Below are 21380 nucleotides of genomic sequence, written 5' to 3'. Positions count from 1 at the left end.
CTTCCCTCCGCAGTGATCGACTATTGTTCGTTCGGGAACCACAGCTGTGATCACGAGTGTGTGAGTGTGCTGGGGGGCTTTAACTGTCGCTGTAACAAGGGCTACAAGCTGCTCGCCAACGGAAAGACCTGCCAGGGTAAGTATACTGCAGTCAGGTTGGTACTGATAGATAAGATACTTACATAGTATGTGCAATGTTTGCCTTAAAGTGTTTTTAAGTGAAGGTGTGTATCTGCGTAGTGCATTAGCTTCAGTAATTCATAAAGTGATTGCAAATGGAGAGCTGTCAGCGTGAAATGGAGGTTGTGGGTTCCATTCTTAAGTAAAACATCTCATATTCTCTCTGGGTGGAGTAAGCATGTCGTCCCTTGGTCCCGTGGTGCTTGGTCCATCTTTCTTTCTTTCTTTCTTTCTTTCTTTCTTTCTTTCTTAGTTAGTAAAATTTATGAATCATAATTTTAAAAAAAAGTATTTCTAAGCAGTTTACTTCATACAACAAATCATAAAATAACAGTTTCTAATGAGTTTTAATCACATTTTAATATATCAAAAATCTAATCCAGCACCCAGCATGCCTTGCTTCATGGCCTGAATAAGGCCTTGGCAAATTACAACTACAACTGCAACTATGACATGGAACTGCAGTCAGCTCCCAGCATGCATTGCTCCACAAGTTGATATAAGTGCTAAGCAACCAGGACAGAGAGCTAAATGTGTCAGAGATGTGCATAAACAAGGCATCTTATCATGAAACTATCACCTTTACTTACAGAACATGCTTATGTGCTTCGGCCACTTGGTATAAATAGATGACAGGGCGCTTTGTGAAGAGGTTGTGGGTTTGATTCTTTGCTGACCATATAATGTCTGTATGTCCACCTGTTTTACTGTGGCATCAGTTTGTGCTTTTCATCAAACTTAACTCCAGCTCTCATCTGCAACCACACTCGCTGTTACTCAAGCTAATGCCCCACTTGATACAACTTCATTTCAAAAATCCCCAGCTTCCACTTTAAGGAGTGTCTAACATAATGGCTCTAGAAATAAGAACGTAGCTGTGCCCCTCTACCACACATCCCATCAACTAAACAAAAGCATTTACAAACCATTCAACAGACACAAGAGATAAATATTTGAAAATGAGCATGTGTGAGCTATGCAGCATGTTTGCACAAGGCCGCACGCATCACAACACCTGCAGGAACAAAGCATGGGATGTCGTTGAAATACAGACGATTTACTACTGTTAGAAAAATGAAGCTTTGCGGTTACACAAATCTTTACAGCTCAGGAAGCGCACCGTGTAATTGTGCTGTCCGCCTGACTGAAATACCAGAGGCGCTTTACGGGTGAAAAGTCAACTCTTTCAAAGTGACCTTGAGATCATGGCAGAGGAGTTGGGTTATGTAAGTTCAGTTGTGCCTTACCTTCACATGTGTATTATTCAGCCATAGACCTGTGCGCGGAGGGGAAGCACGACTGTGAGCACGTTTGCATACCTGCTCCTGGAGTCTTCACCTGCGACTGCAACCAAGGATACTCTCTGAATGAGGACGAGAAGACCTGCACACGTTAGTCAGGAGCCTCACCAACACTCACTGTACTGTAAATGACCTTTCAGATATGACTGAAGAGTCTGTTGGAGCTTCAGAAAGATTCATTTGGAAGTTATTCATCGGTGTATTATTTCTATGTTCTCAGAAGGGTCACGTGATGTTACGGCGACGTGTCTTGCCGGCTGATTTACACATGTTTTGATGGCTATTCCTAACCCAAAAAACTTAAATCAGTAATTATGGATCAATGCCAAAGAGAAAGACACATTACATACTGGGAAAAAGCAAAAATTCTAGGATAGAAGACAATAAACCCAAACATTTGAGGCCAGTGAGCTCTGGAAGAGGGCAGTAAACAGGGACAAGGGGGTTTTCAGCTCTCAAGGACCTGGGATTCTGTCCTGGAGAAGTTGGGCTGCAAATGGTTCTGTTCCCCTTCCAAGGTGGTAGAAAGGCAGCAAAACCAATGTAAATCAGCCGGCATGGTATGAGTAAACACCACCTTTACTTGGTTTAAAAGAAAATATCTTGGATAAAGTGAGGCTAAGATTAGAAAATCTCAAAAGGAGATCACATTTACACTGCAGCATGAGAAAGCAATTAATTTCTGCTGCTACTCTACTCTTAGAAATGAATGCTCTAATGCTTATGCTTGTTCTAACTGCTTTGCATTTGTGTAACTAATAATGTTTTACTTCAACAGGGTGCTAAAAGAAAAAAAAAACTTTAGTAGCTGGGTGTAACTCAAGTTCTAACACGCCTGGACGAATGAGGGATTACACCGTCAAGTTCTATTAATTTATTCTATTTGAGCTACAATGGATTTCCATCAACGACTGGGACTCAGCAGAGCTCCTCAAGAGATTATTGAACTCCAGGCCCCAATCAGAGGGGTTGACACAGCTTCTCGGTGCCAGTTTATGTAGGGCAGTTCATGAATTTTGAGATGCAGGGTACCGTGCTGTAAACTTTATGACGTTCTCCTTAAAAGTACTAAATTCTGTATGTTGTATATTATTCAGCCATTGACCTGTGTGCTATGGGGAAGCACGACTGTGAGCACGTTTGTATACCTGCTCCTGGAGTCTTCACCTGCGACTGCAACCAAGGATACTCTCTGAATGAGGACGAGAAGACCTGCACACGTTAGTCAGACAAACACATGGACATACATTTTATATGCACGTTTTTACAGACATGTTGATAACTAGTGACACATACAGTACAGTCTTACAGTCCTTTAGAGACAGCCATGATTGTTGTGATTATTAGATCTTAAGATGCCTGGATGTCTCTGATTTTTTTTGCTAGAGTAACTACAATCTTTCAAGGCCATCAAAAGACTGCTAGTAGTCTCACTGTCTCAAAGCATATCCCTTAGTCTCCTTCCCCATGAATACATCCCCATGGAGACATCTATGGGCTCTGAAACATATGTCCAAGCTCAGCTCTTCTCGCAGTGGATGACCTGTAAGCTTCTTCTGCGTAACCAAGCTACCGATCCCAAAACTGAAGTGTTGACCTTTTGAAGACCCTCTTAAAGTATTCCTTCCATCCTTCCACAACCGTTTCAGTCGACTCTCGTCATCTCCACTCTCAACAACACTATTACTGAAGGACTGCCCCAAAGTATTCGGAAACAGAGCAATAATCCCTTGTGTTATGTATTATTCAGCCATTGACCTGTGTGCTATGGGGAAGCACGACTGTGAGCACGTTTGCATACCTGCTCCTGGAGTCTTCACCTGCGACTGCAACCAAGGATACTCTCTGAATGAGGACGAGAAGACCTGCACACGTTAGTCAGACAAACACATGGACATACATTTTATATGCACATCTTTACAGACATGTTGATAACTAGTGACACATACAATAGGCTCCAGTCTTACAGTCCTTTAGAGACAGCCATGGTAGTTGTCATTATTAGATCTTAAGATTCTTAGATGTCTCTCATGTTTTTGCTAGAGTAACTGCAATCTTTCAAGGCCATCAAAAGACTGCTAGTAGTCTCACTGTCTCAAAGCATGTCCCTTAGTATCCTTCCTCATGAATACATCCCCATGGAGACAGCTCAGTTCTTCTCGAAGTGGATGACCTGTAAGCTTCTTCTGCGTAACCAAGCTACCGATCCCAAAACTGAAGTGTTGACCTTTTGAAGACCCTCTTAAAGTATTCCTTCCATCCTTCCACAACCGTTTAAGTCGACTCTCCTCATCTCCACTCTCAACAACACTATTACTGAAGGACTGCCCCAAAGTATTCGGAAACAGAGCAATAATCCCTTGTGTTATGTATTATTCAGCCATTGACCTGTGCGCTGAGGGAAAGCACGACTGTGAGCACGTTTGCATACCTGCTCCTGGAGTCTTCACCTGCGACTGCAACCAAGGATACTCTCTGAATGAGGACGAGAAGACCTGCACACGTTAGTCCTAAATACTACTTCTGTTTGGCCACAGAAGATTCCTCGCATTTATATCATTGTATAAAACAAAATTGAGAAATTGTTATTATCTTTTCTCAACATAGCATCCTATATGTTCAAGGCCATTTGAATTAGCATTGAGGTGTTGTGAGCCGTGATGTAACAATAACCAAAATATTGTGACATCGTCTCATCAAAGGTCTTACAATAATGTGATGAGGTGTCACAATATATTGATTTGCAAACTTCTTTACAGAAATGCATTGTTTCGTTGCAGCAGCAGCGAAAGAAACTGAGATAACTACATAGACCATGATCCTTTGCATAAGTTCTGTGCAGACATTAAAACCCTTAAGCGGTTATGAAGCACTTTTATATCTTTTGGAATATGACATGAATGATTCACACCAAAGTCTTGTCAAGGAATTATAAAAGAAAAAATAAATATATAATTAATGTAGCTTCTCTACAATATTGCAACAAACCATGACATTAATATCATGAAAATATTGTACCTTGAGATTTGCATAATGTTACATCCCTAGTGGAGTTAGTTGTATTTTGTAGAGCAGTACCTCGCAAACGATCAGTGAACTAACTTTTGTATCGTTCAGCCATTGACCTGTGTGCTATGGGGAAGCACGACTGTGAGCACGTTTGTATACCTGCTCCTGGAGTCTTCACCTGCGACTGCAACCAAGGATACTCTCTGAATGAGGACGAGAAGACCTGCACACGTTAGTCAGACTTGGACATACAGTATTTTTTATGACTTCACTTCAGGTCGATCAGATGCAACTGATCAACTGCAACTTGATATTTCCAGAACTCAGATAAAGATCAGAGTTTGGTGTGCTGGTGAACAATAGCCACTGTTGCATCTTTACAATTCTACCAAAAACAGCTACTTTGGGCTAGACATGGACACATTGTTTTAGGGATGCAGCAATACCATTTAAGTAACAGCCTAATAACTTTAATATACCATTATTGCAGCTGCTAAATTACAGTTGGTACACAATCAGAATCTTTATTAAAGCTATTCCACATTTATTACTGCTGTTAGTCCTTTATTACAGCTGTTAAACCTTTGTTACATATAGTACACAATAACTTCAGCTATTACACATGTGTTACAGTAACTACACCTTTATTACAGTTAAACTTATGTTGCCTTTAGTACAATTGTATTACTGGTAAATCATTATTACATTCTTTACACCTTTAATACAGCTAAAACGATGTTAGTTATTACACCTTCATTGCAGCTAAACCTCTGTTGCAGTCAGTACACCTTTATTACAGTTAGTAGATCTAAAGTTCAGTACCTTTTTACATGTTGCTATTAGTTACATGTATAATTACCAGTACTTTCATGTGTAATTACGCTTGGACTTGTGGGCTTTTAAGAAAGTGGTTGGCAATAGGAACAGGAAAATTATATTACAAACATTTGTATACAGGCCACATTATTCTATAATGTATTGATTATTGTTGCAACCTTAATTATTTTGGACTGGATATGATCAAACCCTTTTTCAACCAGCAAATTTAAAAAAAACAACTTGAACTAATGGTATTGTCTATCGTTCAGCCATTGACCTGTGTGCTATGGGGAAGCACGACTGTGAGCACGTTTGTATACCTGCTCCTGGAGTCTTCACCTGCGACTGCAACCAAGGATACTCTCTGAATGAGGACGAGAAGACCTGCACACGTTAGTCAGATACATGATTATTATATATACTCACCAAAGTCTTTTTTTTTTCTTTCTCCACTAAAATCTGGGCACATATCTCACAACACCAATTTGACCTAAAATCACCATCTTTCACCAATTTCAATTATTTTATCATCATCAAATCTGCTTCCCCAACTCTTTTTTAAATGTGTGAATGGGGAGCATACAGCGCATGGATCAACACCAGTTAGTCCCTTTGCCAGAAGATAAAAGGCAGACAAAAATACTCAAAAATGTGCATACGATTTTACTATATACCGGTACAACGGTCTAGGAATACAACCAGAGCTTTTACACCAAATCCTCATTTCTGTGACCTATATTTGATCATTTAGGATGTTTACTTTGCTAACTAGTAGTGAACTAACGGTGTTGTACTATATATCGTTCAGCCATAGACCTGTGTGCTATGGGGAAGCACGACTGTGAGCACGTTTGTATACCTGCTCCTGGAGTCTTCACCTGCGACTGCAACCAAGGATACTCTCTGAACGAAGACGAGAAGACCTGCACACGTTAGTCAGGAACTCTACAAAAAGTCTTTAACATATTTGTCTGTGTTCATATTTTATTGTTATGAAGTAATTGGTTTGAATGCTTTTGAATGGATTTAATACGCATCCCTCAACCATTTTCAAAGCAATGGTTGTTTCCCTCACCCCAAAATGCATTTCGCTAGCATTGCTTTGCGTGCATGAGCCACATGTAGAACTGCAATAACACAAACGTGAACACATAGTACTTTACGATATGTGTAGTGTGAACGCTAATGTTGTGATGTTTCTGGTCCAGCCATCGACCTGTGCGCTGAGGGAAAACACGACTGTGAGCAGATCTGCATTCCTTCTCCCGGAGCCTTCACCTGTGACTGCAACAAGGGATTTAAACTCAACCAGGACAAGAAGACATGCAAAAGTGAGTTCAGAAATAAGATGGCACAGGTCTGCAAGCTTCTATTTTTATTTAGTTCATTTTATTGTATTTCTGTTTCTGTAATTTCTTTGTGATTTTAATGCATTTTTCCTGCTGTGTGAAGCACTTTGAATTGCCTTGTGTATAATGTACTCTACAAATAAACTTGCCTTGCCTATTAATCTGCTCCAGAACAGTTTTACTCACAGTCTACTTAGTCATAAGAGCATGAATAATGTATGATACTGTAAAGTGATTTCTAAAGTCCAGAACATCACAACAAAAATAAAATATCAACTCATACATTTCTTTGTTAAATGCTTTGTTTTGTTGCAGCCTAAAGAACAGAGGGAACTATTTAGAGCTCTTTGCTGCATTTCAGTGGAGACAACATGAAACACTCCTAGCTGTCTAATATCTAATGTCATGTGTATTCCTCAGATATGGACATGTGTAAGACAGTGGTGCACGGCTGTGAGCACCTGTGTGTGAGCACCCCGGGGTCCTACCACTGCATCTGTCCTGAGGGCCAGCTTCTGCAGGACGATAGCAAGAGCTGTGGCAGTAAGTCCTCCTCGCTGTGTTTGATCGAATAAATACTCTTACCAGGTACTTGGTATTGAAATATAACATGAATAGATCATTATTTTATATTTTGTTCATTGTAAATCCTAATAGTGATCTTAAATGGCTTGGTAATAGAGACAGGTGTGTTGACCTGAATAACACTGTAATAACACATTTCACTGTTATTACTTTTTATAATAGTGGCTACATGACTTATTAAAAACCTACATGTGTCAGTTAATTTCTCTAGAAATTGCAGCTAAGTTCTGGGATGTGTGCGGGGATAAGGGGTAGGTTAAAACAGGACTTTTCTTGAGCCTTCGAGCCTCAAAAACTGGAATTCGTGAATCAATCAAAATACAACTTTGAGTGCAATAATGACGAGGAAGCACAGTTTTAACAGGGGTTAAAAGCTCATTAAAGTTGATTTAGTATAATATGTTCCCTTTAGATACCCTGGAAAAACATGTACCGTCCTGGCCTGACTTGTACCTTGGCCTGTTGGTGAGAATGAATCCATGTCCTTTCTTTGCCCAAATGTACTACCAAATTATGAAAAACATATCCATCTCTATGGAGACTTCCAAAGTGTGGAAGATAATTTGTCTCATCAGATTTATCTTCAGATATGTTAAAAGCTGGTTTCACTGCAAATTCCAGTTGCTGAAATGTAGCCTTTTTATTGTGGTTTCTCAGTTTAAAAATAAGAAAAAAGAAAACATTTTCACTGCAATTTTTACACTGTGAATGAAAGACAGAATAAAAGAATTTGAGGACTTGAAAATTCAATTTCAAAGCTGAATTTGTCGAATGGTTTAACTTTGAAAAACATAAGGAATATGTAAACTGAAATTCACCAGTTTATAAAATTCTAAATCTGATGAGAGATGATCTTCCATACTGTCTGTCTCTGGCTTGCAGGTTGCGTTCCCCCACTCCAAATGTCACCGGATGGGGCTTGAAATGTAATCAGGTCGTGTGAATAAATTATTGAACATTTTTCTTTCTTAATGATATCAACAACCAGTCTAGTCTAAATATGATGCTATATTATGTCATTTATATCTCTATGGAGCTGGTTAAGTTCTTTCTGTCATTTATAGTAACACAGAATAGTTTAAATATGTGAGAAAAGCAGGTTCACGCTGATGTCAAAAGCAGATGAACTCTGTCTGGAGCTGAACTGGACTGAACAAAGATATAGTGTTTTTGTAAAATGTTGTTTTCCCCAGAGAGGTCATGGGAAAACCAATATGTCTGCCAGTATCTTCAGCGTCGTGGACACAATATTATTTATTATTATATTAAAAGTTACTGTTCAAGCACTTCTCCAACTGGCTACATCTGCGCGAATCCCAGTATGAGACATATGAGCCTTTAACAGTCTGAAATATTTCTTATTTCTGACAATATCACACACATCATCTGCTGCTTGTTTAATCATGTATTTATTTATTCACATTTTAAAGAATTTACTTGAAAATGGATAAGCCAGGTTCAAATGTTGTATTAGACACTAAAATTAATTAAGAAAAAATACAGTAAAATAAATACAATCATAATATAATTGAAAAGAAAATTGTGATAATTTTTTGCATACGGGTTTTAAAAAAACGATTTTAAAAGTGACCAGAACAAGCTGCAAAATAAATAAATCATTTTCTTGGCCCTTTTCCAACAAACGCGATCTAAAAACTGCAGTGGGCGCCTCCATGTTTGTTTTTCTTGGTACAATTTTTCTTCAAGTTTGAATGTTTTGCCGTATCGCTCACCCCTGCAACGCCTCATATTTAAATCTATGGATGCAGGTTGATTAAATAAAATAATCAAATATCTTTAGGTACTGCTTTCCACGTGAAAGCTGATTCTCTGCTGCTGGTCCCATCGTTTCATTATGGAATTACAAGACATTTTTAACCATATACCTAACCTAGTCTAAAGGTTGTTTGTTGAATCTGTCACTAAAACAAAATATTGACGCTGCTGTAATGTAATTTTTTCTCTCCTACAGCGTGTAAATCTGCCAACATTGACCTGGTTCTTGTGATCGACGGCTCAAAAAGTGTGCGCCCTCAGAACTTCGAGCTGGTGAAGAAGTTTGTGAACCAGGTGGTGGACTCTCTGGACGTGTCCGCTCACGGCACCAGGGTGGGACTGGTCCAGTACTCCAGCCGCGTGCGCACAGAGTTCGCCCTGAACATGTACCACACTGCCAACGAGATCAAGGACGCCGTCATGAAGGTATCAGTCAGAGTGCAACTGCAACGTCCAAACATGGTTTTGTCTTGGGGAGACAACATGCTACTGCAGAGGGTTCAGAGTGGAGAATTTTGACACACTTTTAAGGCTATTTATGTTTAAGATGCATACAGATAAAAAAAAAAAAAAAACATATTTAAAATTTACTAGAAGAAGCTGCAAAACAAATACATTATTTTTTCACATGTTTTTTTTCTTCCTCTTTTCCAACAAATGTGATCTAAAAATTGCTGTGGGCGCCTCCATGTTTGTTTTTTTCTAGTTGCACTTTTTCTTCGGTTTTGGTCAATTCTGTAACTGACTTTGAGCACCCTCTATTGAGTCTTTACTACAATACAACCTTGTCATTAGAAACGGTTTGAAATATGAATGAAGCTATAGTAACCAGGCTTCGAAAGCACAGATCTGTACGTATGGAAACTGAGCATGAATGAGCTTTTAGGGGCCTTCTCGCTTGCGCACACACGCCACATACAAAGTTTGACTAAACTGGGACCAAACCTGGAACTAGTCGTAATGTTATTTACAAAGACCACGGCCTGTCCTGGTTTTGATCTGAGCCAGCCAGTTCCTCCTACATTCTCTTGAAATCCAGAAGGGCCTCGATCTTAACAGTTCAATCAGCCTGATTTGTCTCAAATGCAGACGACGTCTCCTTTGAAAAGCTCTGTAACATTTAGAACAAAATATTATTCTTAATTTGCCTCAGATACATACAAGTTTTGCATGTTGACTGAATTGCAGAAATACACTCAATCCTCTGTGTTTATCTCCCCCCTTTTTTTACTCATTAAGCCTCCATGTTTGTTTAGATATGAACAGACCATTTCCCGAACCCTCTCAGTAAAGTATTGCAAAAGTGTGGTCTTGGCTGATTGTTACCCTGGTTAAGACCTTTGTTAGTCTAGGATTAGAAATGATTTAGTCCTGGTTTGGATCTAATGAATTAATCGTTTGGACTTGGATTAGATCTGCTTTTGTTTTAGTCTAGTCTTTTTTTTTTTTTTAACTTGTCTAGTCCTGATTTATTTAGACTATTTGTTAATCTTTGTTTAGTGTCAAGAAGGTATGTACGTGAGGTTTACATGTCAAGGAGCCTGAACAAAGCCTGACAGGTGAAATAGTTTGGGTTTAGACATTAGTCTAGTCCTGGTTTAATTGTAAGAATAGGTTTTATTTCTAAGGGATTTTCAGAGCCCTCAAGTTCACCTATTAGTTCACATATTACTGGTCCTTTTAAGAATCCATTAGTCTTGTATTGCCGTTTTCCAGACTCTCAAAATCGCTTTACAATTGTGTGCATTATTCAGTCGCTCCATGCTCAGTGGTGGTAGACCGACAGAAGTGAAGCTAATGCCCAGTCTGACCAGTTGGCAGTAATAGTACCATCTTCCACTGTAGCAGCAGAGACCGAGGAGCTTGGGGCAGTTACAAGATCCTCCCACGCTAAAGACACTCTGGAAAGTTACTCGGTGGCCCAAGGGATAAGTCACTAAGATAAGAATGTTAAAATGTAATACAAAACACCTTGAGGCATTTTATTGATGTGGATAATGATCACAATATATGGTTTTATTACAAGAGGAAGTGACCGTTACTGTTAATGCCAATTGCGGCATCATAAAACTTAAGATAATGCACCTTTAACTTGCGAGTAATAATGATTAGATGTATCATTTGTAGTTGTTCCTTGTAGCTATAAATAGAATACGATCCAATCTTTGCCGCAACACTGTCTCCTGCCCACATTGACATCATCACATTCAGGAATCTGAAAAAAAAAGTACAAAGAGGACGCTGACGTGGCTCTTTCCGGGGATCTTTGTACTTTTTTACTTCCTTTAACGTGACAAGAAAGAGGCATAATAGCACTTTATGACCGTCAATTTCACACGTAGGGCTATTCCTTATCAAACCGTGTTTTAAATTACATCTTAGTTTGAACAAAGCATTGAAAAACAAGATAATGTTTGAAGTGATGAGTCACACAGCATCTAAAGCAACGCAGTGTCTCCCTCTAGTGTGCAAATACAGTACAACAAGCATTTAAAAAAGCTATTTTAGTATTGATAATGACAATTTGACATTCATTTGTTGATGTCCCTGTGATGACATAAGATGTGGCTGTTGCAAATTGCGCTGGTTAAAATGGATAGCTGTTTATTATACATTTAAATGACAAGGTACTCATAGAAAACCAAAAGATAGAACATTTAAACAACACATAAATCACAATTTAAAATGTCCCCACTCATATATGAAACCTTGAATACAAACCTAATTGTAATTGCTACACATTCTAGAAGATGTTCTATAATGCGGGGACTTTTCCAAACTGAAATATGTTGATGTGTCTTTCTTCAGGTGGAGTACATGGAGAAAGGTACGATGACCGGCCTGGCTCTCAAGCATATGCTGGAGAACAGTTTCACAGAGGCAGAAGGAGCTCGTCCCGTCGGCCGTAACATCCCACGCATCGGCCTCGTGTTCACCGACGGCCGCTCCCAGGATGACATCACCGAGTACGCCAAGAAGGCAAAGGAGGCTGGTGAGGCACTCCAACCGGGCATTCAGCAGATTTATAACATTGTGTACACAAGCAAAAATAAGATTTGGCTAAAAAAAAAAAGAAAGACTCTACACACTGCACCAAAAGTGTGACCAAACCCAAAACTAAACTAGGACTTAACAAGGACCAAATCAAGACCAAACCAAGTCTAAATCCGGTCCATGTGTTAATCTGCACACGGACTACATAGTTTAGTTTAATTTATTTGCCATTTGCAGTAAAAAAAAAAAAAAAACACACATTGGAAAGACGAGTGCCAAAAAACCCTCAACGACATAGAAACAACTACACGAACAAACAATGGACACAAGTTTACAAAACACTAACCGTAACATGGACAATTTGACACTGTGAAAGTAAGCAAGCTAAAAAGATAAATTTATTATGAAAAATAATTTTAAAAATCAAGACAAGTGCTAGATCCTCATAGTTGAAGTGCATTGCTCAAACTAGTGATGTTTGTGGGAAGAAGCTTATAGCGCGCGATGATAAAACATCAAGACTGGAACTAAAACTAGAACTAAACCTTCTTCTTCTTTTTTGGTGTTTTATGGCGATTGGTATCCAAGTGTTACATTACTGCCACCTACTGTAGTTGTACATCTTATGTAGTTGCACGTCTTCTGTAGTTGCACGTCTTCTGTAGTTGCATGTCTTCTGTAGTTGTACGTCTACTGTAGTTGCACGTCTTCTGTAGTTGCACGTCTTCTGTAGTTGTACGTCTTCTGTAGTTGTACGTCTTCTGTAGTTATGTTTTCTGTAGTTGCACGTCTTATGTAGTTGTACGTCTTCTGTAGTTGTACGTCTTCTGTAGTTGTACATTTTCTGTAGTTGTACGTCTTCTGTAATTGTACATTTTCTGTAGTTGTACGTCTTCTGTAGTTATGTTTTCTGTAGTTGCACGTCTTCTGTAGTTGTACGTCTTCTGTAGTTGTACGTCTTCTGTAGTTATGTTTTCTGTAGTTGCACGTCTTATGTAGTTGTACGTCTTCTGTGGTTGTACGTCTTCTGTAGTTGCATGTCTTCTGTAGTTGTACGTCTTCTGTAGTTGTACATTTTCTGTAGTTGTACGTCTTCTGTAGTTATGTTTTCTGTAGTTGCACGTCTTCTGTAGTTGTACGTCTTCTGTAGTTGCACGTCTTCTGTAGTTGCATGTCTTCTGTAGTTGTACGTCTTCTGTAGTTGTACGTCTTCTGTAGTTATGTTTTCTGTAGTTGCACGTCTTATGTAGTTGTACGTCTTCTGTAGTTGTACGTCTTCTGTAGTTGCATGTCTTCTGTAGTTGTACGTCTTCTGTAATTGTACATTTTCTGTAGTTGTACGTCTTCTGTAGTTATGTTTTCTGTAGTTGCACGTCTTCTGTAGTTGTACGTCTTCTGTAGTTGTACGTCTTCTGTAGTTATGTTTTCTGTAGTTGCACGTCTTATGTAGTTGTACGTCTTCTGTGGTTGTACGTCTTCTGTAGTTGCATGTCTTCTGTAGTTGTACGTCTTCTGTAGTTGTACATTTTCTGTAGTTGTACGTCTTCTGTAGTTATGTTTTCTGTAGTTGCACGTCTTCTGTAGTTGTACGTCTTCTGTAGTTGTACGTCTTCTGTAGTTATGTTTTCTGTAGTTGCACGTCTTATGTAGTTGTACGTCTTCTGTGGTTGTACGTCTTCTGTAGTTGCATGTCTTCTGTAGTTGTACGTCTTCTGTAGTTGTACATTTTCTGTAGTTGCACGTCTTCTGTAGTTGTAAGTCTTCTGTAGTTGTACGTCTTCTGTAGTTATGTTTTCTGTAGTTGCACGTCTTATGTAGTTGCGCGTCTTCTGTAGTTGCGTGTCTTCTGTAGTTGCGCGTCTTCTGTAGTTGTGCGTCTTCTGTAGTTGTGCGTCTTCTGTAGTTGCACGTCTTCTGTAGTTGCGCGTCTTCTGTAGTTGCGCGTCTTCTGTAGTTGCGTGTAGTTGTGCGTCTTCTGTAGTTGTACGTCTTCTGTAGTTGTACGTCTTCTGTAGTTGCACGTCTTCTGTAGTTGTACGTCTTCTGTAGTTGTACGTCTTCTGTAGTTGTACGTCTTCTGTAGTTGCATGTCTTCTGTAGTTGTACGTCTTCTGTAGTTGTACATTTTCTGTAGTTGTACGTCTTCTGTAGTTATGTTTTCTGTAGTTGCACGTCTTATGTAGTTGTACGTCTTCTGTAGTTGTACGTCTTCTGTAGTTGCATGTCTTCTGTAGTTGTACGTCTTCTGTAGTTGTACATTTTCTGTAGTTGTACGTCTTCTGTAGTTATGTTTTCTGTAGTTGCATGTCTTCTGTAGTTGTACGTCTTCTGTAGTTGTACGTCTTCTGTAGTTATGTTTTCTGTAGTTGCACGTCTTATGTAGTTGTACGTCTTCTGTAGTTGTACGTCTTCTGTAGTTGTACGTCTTCTGTAGTTGCATGTTTTTTGTAGTTGTACGTCTTCTGTAGTTGTGCGTCTTCTGTAGTTGTACGTCTTCTGTAGTTCTGCGTCTTCTGTAGTTGTGCGTCTTCTGTAGTTGTACGTCTTCTGTAGTTATGTTTTCTGTAGTTGCACGTCTTATGTAGTTGTACGTCTTCTGTAGTTGTACGTCTTCTGTAGTTATGTTTTCTGTAGTTGCACGTCTTATGTAGTTGTACGTCTTCTGTAGTTGTACGTCTTCTGTAGTTGTACGTCTTCTGTAGTTGCATGTTTTTTGTAGTTGTACGTCTTCTGTAGTTGTGCGTCTTCTGTAGTTGTACGTCTTCTGTAGTTCTGCGTCTTCTGTAGTTGCGCGTCTTCTGTAGTTGCGCGTCTTCTGTAGTTGTGCGTCTTCTGTAGTTGTGCGTCTTCTGTAGTTGTGCGTCTTCTGTAGTTGCACGTCTTCTGTAGTTGCGCTTCTTCTGTAGTTGCGCGTCTTCTGTAGTTGCTCGTCTTCTGTAGTTGTACGTCTTCTGTAGTTGTACGTCTTCTGTAGTTGCACGTCTTCTGTAGTTGCACGTCTTCTGTAGTTGCACGTCTTCTGTAATTGTACATCTTAAAAGCACGTACTCCACGCCACACGTCAAAATGAATAAAAGAAAGAAAGAAAGAAAGAGAAAGAGAAAAAAAGAGAGACAAAACAACAACAACAACAAAAAAACGTACAATACCAACCATGAACGCACCCCAAAGTCACTGAGTACTGCAACTTCTTTTTGCGATTCACTTTGAAGACAAGCGGGATCGAGAACGTTTTTCTAGAACGTGCATCGTTTACTCACTTGGCAAGACATTTCGGCCACCTTGCCTTTGTATGAGCAGGAGACACCTCAGACATAGTGAACGGATTGTGCACATATACAAGCGCACGGTATGAACGGTTCGATAACGTAAAACAAAGAGCGTGGATAACGTTGCTGTTGACGTTCCCAGGCATCACCATGTACGCCGTGGGAGTGGGTAAAGCTGTGGAGGACGAGCTGAAGGAGATTGCGTCCGACCCTGTGGAGAAACACTTCTACTACACCACGGACTTCTCGGCCATCAGCACCATCGCCGAGAACCTCAAACTCAACGTCTGCCCAGGTGCAGTGTAACACACGGCGAAACATCTAAAGTCAACCTCAGCCTATCGCACTAAGGGGAAATATCTGTTTTAGTTTGAAATTTATTAAAACTGCCATCTTGAGTTTTAACTGTTATTTTTATTCTTTTTGGTCTAGATCATTTGACTTTCAACGTAAATCTATTATCTATGTCAAAAGGGGTTTAAGTGCAATGTGTGCACACATAGCCGTTTTGTCTGCTTCTTTGTTTCAGCGTTAATGGACGGTCACAGGGTAGAATAATTTACAATATAACACCCGTTTCTCAATTCAAATATACATAAATACTTTTGATAACACTTTATTTTAAGGTGCACTTATTCACAACTAACTAGCTATCAATTGACAACCCTTTTTTCCACTTATTAATGTCTTATTCTACATATTAGACATCTATTTATTTATTATTACTGCATATTAGTAAGATTTTAGGTCTGCTTTTACAACATAAATGTTTAGGAGCAAGACAGATTTTACTTTTGTGTCAAAATGAGACCGAGGTGCTCTCTTTACTTCTGATTATAGAACGTTTTATTCTCTGCAATGCAGAGAGTGCACTGTTAGCATGCTAATGGTTGTTAGCTTTACCGTTACATAAAACTGTCTGGGCTCTGAAACATGTGAAAATCATTTATAAACTGTTCAAGGGGAATAATTTGGATGCTCAGAAGGTGTTAGAAAAGTGAGAATGAACTAATTCTGTTTCTGACAGCGCCGTTAGCTTGCTAATGTGTGTTAGCTTCCCTGTGACGGTAAACACTGCTTTGGCCCCAAATAGTTGTGAAAAGCACTTTTTAAAGTCATCGCTGTGAATATTTAGGATGATGGGAATGCATTTGAAAAATTTTAACCAGGAAGTACAAAAATGGTCAAACTGGGGACAAATTAACAAATTGTTAAATGAAATGTGCAGTCTAAGCTGTCATATAGACATTGACTGAAGATTATGTATAAGTATTTTTTAAAAGTCAAATAATCCAAACCAATTTAGTTGCTATATAAAGCATAACTAATCAAAACGTTTAAAACCATGTAATCTCCTCACATACGTATTTCTTCTGTTTGTGTCCCGAGCAGCGGAGAGCCTGGGGGAGATCGAGGTGAAGGACCCCTGCGCCTGTGAGAGTCTGGTGGAGTTCCAGCAGGCCACCATGAGCAGCCTGGAGCAGCTCACGCAGAAACATATCCTTTTTATGGGAAGTGCTTGTCGGGAAAAACACTCTCGCACTCTTCCGGTAACAGTCATTAGCATCGAGTAATGTGGTCAGAGGAGGAAAAGACTGTGGATGGATATAAACAGGAACTTTGTCTACTTTTTAACATCCATCCATCTACATTCATCCGTATGTAGACTAGGGTGATTGTGTAGGCAGTAATTAAGGGTATATATATATATATATATGCTAAAACAAAATCATGATTCAATGTGATGAGTCATGTAGCGTTTAAAGTAGTGCAATGGCTCCTTCTACTGTGGCAATTGAGCTATGACAAGACCGTAACCAAGAACAGTAAGGATTTATAAGTAAATGTCATAAAAAATATCTCAATATGACACTTTCAAAGCAATTTACAGGTTTTGGAAGATATTTTTTCACATTAAAAAGGAGGTGAAGCACTAAAAGGAAGGTGCTAATAGAGTTGTAGAGATATGCCAGTCTGATGATACACGTATTCTTAGTGCAAGCGCTCCCTCTAGTGTCATTTGGTGAATATTACAGTGGCGTAATGGTAAAATACCTTCTGTAGGCCTAAAGTTGTCAAGGAGGCTTTTTCATATGCAGGGAGTCCTTTTAGTTTACAAGTTTGTTAAGGCGCTAATGGAAATATCTTCAGAATTGTTATAAAGATGAACAAAAATAGTCAACCTCAACCCAAATATACAATATAAAGAGTTAAGAATACAGCACGAGTCAGTAAGTTGCACCTTTTTGTGTCAGCGGATGGGATTGACGTGCCAATTAAAATATTGGCAATTTCCCCTTCTTATTTTATCACGTAGCTTTGTAACGGTTTTGATTTTGAAAAGGTATTAGAAGTAATTGGTGAAAATTGAATGTAACTGGCACGGCGAATAGTGATGGGCGATACCACAGATTTTTTAATTCGATCAAAGATATTGAAAATGACGCAATATCGATTAGTATACCATTTTGTTTTGTACTTTTCTTTCAACCTCTGCTTGAATTGATATGAAACGTAACTAAATGTACTGAAACCTTAATTATAAATGTATAAACAAAGGTTAACAATTCAAAAATATATACTATTTTACCATTTTACCATCTTTGCCGGGTGGAGTTTAGTGGTGCATGCTGGGATAGCGTAACGACAGCTTCACTCTATAAGAAAGAGCATTGGTGATATCCTGCAGGACAACCCTGTATTATGTGTGATAACATTAAACCTATGACTGCTTTTCCTTCACATCATCTGGTATTTGTATGAATACTACATGTCAAATATTTCTTCTCCTTCTCCGGTCTTTTCTTTAACTCAACGCGCACTGGCTGGGATGACCGCACGCCTCGAACAGCTGGAGAACCAGTTACTGTCCAAGAAGTAATTTACCTGCGTACGAGTGAGGAAGACGCCCCGAACCAGGAAGAAGAACGAGGCACATCACGGACGAACAGGGGAAATCGAACTATCAACCAAAAAAAGGACAAACAAAAGACTATTTCCCAAAGACTTTATGGCCTTTTCAAGCAGGTTTCTGAATCGAAATGACACCATCTTGCTTTTTATTTTATATTTTTTGAATTTTTTTTGCTGTCCGGGATATACTCTGCAATGGTTTATTCATGTTTTGTATTAAAAACATTATGTAAAAAAAAATGTATTCACACCACAGATAAGGCAAACTGTAAACTGAAAATATATGTAGATTTCGGCAGCAGAAACAAGGGTCACAGTCAGACAAAAGCAACGTGTTTATACTTGTTTTATATGATTTGCCAATGATGATCTATTTATAGCGTTCTTTTTTAATAGTAGTGGATTAGAATATTTAGGGACAGGGACAGGAAATGAAGTTTTGTTGCCACTCCACAGGAAATAACCAAATACTGTGACAAAGCATTCACTCATGTTTGTAGAGCAGCATTAGAAGTTCATCTACTTTTGGTCAGCCATGTTGGCGTTAGTGGCTGACCAGATGAGAGGGTAGTAAGAGATTTGGAGTGAGATTGTACTGTGTATGAAACGATAACCACCAATTTATACCCTCTACATTTGGACTACGCATTTTGTATATTGTAATAATAATCTTTTTGTATTTGTCGATATTACAACAGAGAAGGCAATAAAAGAGACGACTTTGTACTTTGTTTCAAGTGTGTGTGTTTTTTTGACTTATGTAATTTTTGGACGGCGTGGTGGATACAAGATCTTGTGTTGATGATGTGAGAGAGTGACCACTGCACAAAGGCTTCTCCAGCTCGTCCCAAACACTCTGGCTCAGACCCCAGTATTCATAGACGGGAAGAAATATAAGAATGTTTGACAGTTGTTTTGTGGAATCGGTTTTAACATTTTCTTTTCTTTGTTGGTTCAGTGGAATCGGTTTTAACATTTTCTTTTCTTTGTTGGTTCAATTTGTTGAACCTGAAAAATCCTCTACACAGCATTGTGAAAGATTCGTTAGGACTCAGTGCCACTCACTGCACTCAGTCCAAGGCCCCGCCCTCTGGCAGGAGCTTCATCATGCTCAGATGTAGGATCAATAGACTAAAAAACTCTTCATCCCCAGAGCTAACGTTGGCCTTCTCAACAACTCTCGAGGACTTGCCGTTGCACTTCATCTTTACTTGTACTTACATATTGCTTAAATGTATCCTGTTATACATCAACTATCCCCTGCCTATTTTATTTTATTTTTCTTCTTGAGTGATGTTTTGAGTGTGGATATTTTGCATCAGACTCGACCCTCAGAATCAAATAAAATCATCATCATTATCCTTACCCATGCAGCTATCATCCAATGGAAGGCACATATCTATTTGCTCAGTTGAATCCAGGGGGTGACTTTTTGTCATTATTGTTGTTTGTACTCTTTTCAGTTCTGTTTTTAATAGTTATTTTCTTTGATGGCATCTTTATATTCTCCTTCTGTTCTTGAACTGTGTCTTGCAACTGTGGAATTTCCTCATCGTGTGACAAATGATGAATGTTGAAGCTGCTAACCTGGCCAGCAAGATTCTTTTCTCAATGACACAAACTCTTGAGAATCCATCTTATTTGGCTGATTTGTTTTCTGTCCACACCAACAGTAAACGGGCCTCTCACATAGCATTCAGAGTCTGCAGGAGGGACTGGAACCAATCACAGAGCAGCATTGTGACCCGAACCAAAACAAAGATGGCGGCGCCGACGGCCTATCGAGCAATCAGACCAAGCGTCCCAACGGTTTCAGCGAGAGCCTTCCCAGATTGATTCATGTGAAAAACTCAATTCAGACTAAAACAAAGATCATTGAGATTTTACACTTTTATATTAATTTGAGATATTATTAAGTATTCATTCTATGTTTAATGGGTGCAGATATTTTTCTTGCCAAATATTTAGCGATCAGACTGACTATAGTATTGTGATTACCGGTACATTTTCATTGTGCATAAAAATAAATCCACAAATATAAACCTTATCATTTGTACAGGTCCATTTTTAATAAAACCACAGCTTTTGGTTCATGAATGTTGTGATGTCATCTGAAACCCATTGGAAGTAGAACTTAAAGTGAAAGATGTCTAGTAGTGATTCTAACTGAACAGGATTACCATATTATTGCACTTTTAAACTAGCTCACAAAGTAGCTATGTAAGTTGGATCAAGTTCAAGTTCATTAGAGTTCACTTGAAATGTATTGCTCTGTTGTTATTCTCATTGGGAGACAAATAGAGCTTTGTTTTGGAAAGACGTGCTGATTCCCCGGTGAGAAGTGTTCAGCGTGTACAAAGATCACGGCCTCTGGGACCTGACCTTTCAGCTGGTCCTCCATAGACTCTTCCCTTTAGTAACATAGTAAACATGTGACCTGGCATATCCAGCGTCTGGGCCTGAAACTGACAACTGTACAAAAAAGTACACCAAAGAATGTGAAATAAAAGGTAATTTAAAGGTACAAATACATAACCAGTGTACACACAGAATAATTCATTGGTGGGGGAAATTTTGTTACAGAAGTAAAAGTACAGATACAGATGGAAAAAAATACTACAGTAAAAGTAGCACATATTAAAATCTACTTAAAAGTATTGAAGGACATGTTTACATTTTTAAGAGTATGTTGCACAGATTTTTCATACAGTAACTATCAAATAGTGAAATGTGGCGATCTTGATAAAGAACTGTTGATTGTTTTAATCAATCAAATTCTCAGCGTTTCTGAACGATTAGACACAAAACCTTTATGCAGAATGTCACCGTGAAAGTCCTGAAAGAAAAATAACCCTTCAAACTTTACGTTTTAGTAAAATTAAAAATAAAAAAAGTATTTACTGTAAAAAGGACTTAAGTAAAGTTGAGATACTTTCCACCACTGTATTGTGTGTATTATTAAAAAAAATCAGCAAATATTAATTTATTATTCATTACTAGTTTTTCATGAAAGGCCCTGAACCTGATTTCACCTGCACTTTGCACAATGTGTCGTAAAAGGAGCTGCTGTTCATGAAAAAGCGTAACCTGGATAAAACCTGGATAAACATATCTAGAACAATGCGGATATGAACTGTCAATGTAAAAACTGGCATAAATATTGGGCAGTTTACAGTAGATTGCCT

At 38.8% G+C, this 21380-nt stretch overlaps 1 protein-coding gene across 1 annotated transcript in view; it reads left to right on the top strand.

Moving 5' to 3' along the window:
- matn4 (matrilin 4) overlaps positions 1-18921 on the top strand; it is a 42846-nt gene extending 23925 nt beyond the window's left edge. Inside the window, exons 8-22 of the mRNA XM_072451772.1 lie at positions 14-136; positions 1449-1571; positions 2579-2701; positions 3232-3354; positions 3862-3984; positions 4599-4721; positions 5579-5701; positions 6118-6240; positions 6518-6640; positions 7079-7201; positions 9216-9445; positions 11828-12011; positions 15425-15577; positions 16675-16779; positions 18105-18921. Coding sequence (XP_072307873.1) covers positions 14-136; positions 1449-1571; positions 2579-2701; positions 3232-3354; positions 3862-3984; positions 4599-4721; positions 5579-5701; positions 6118-6240; positions 6518-6640; positions 7079-7201; positions 9216-9445; positions 11828-12011; positions 15425-15577; positions 16675-16779; positions 18105-18163 — 1961 coding nt within the window. The 3' untranslated portion in view covers positions 18164-18921. The remainder of the gene's footprint in view (positions 1-13; positions 137-1448; positions 1572-2578; positions 2702-3231; positions 3355-3861; positions 3985-4598; positions 4722-5578; positions 5702-6117; positions 6241-6517; positions 6641-7078; positions 7202-9215; positions 9446-11827; positions 12012-15424; positions 15578-16674; positions 16780-18104) is intronic.
- The last annotated feature ends 2459 nt before the right edge of the window (positions 18922-21380 follow it).

This window comes from Eucyclogobius newberryi, unplaced genomic scaffold (genome assembly GCF_026437365.1).
Source record: "Eucyclogobius newberryi isolate DKJ021-1_F unplaced genomic scaffold, fEucNew1.0.hap1 SCAF_19, whole genome shotgun sequence".
Taxonomy (NCBI): domain Eukaryota; kingdom Metazoa; phylum Chordata; class Actinopteri; order Gobiiformes; family Gobiidae; genus Eucyclogobius; species Eucyclogobius newberryi.
Note: the sequence above shows the minus strand (reverse complement) of the source record. Positions and strands in the feature narration are given on the sequence as shown.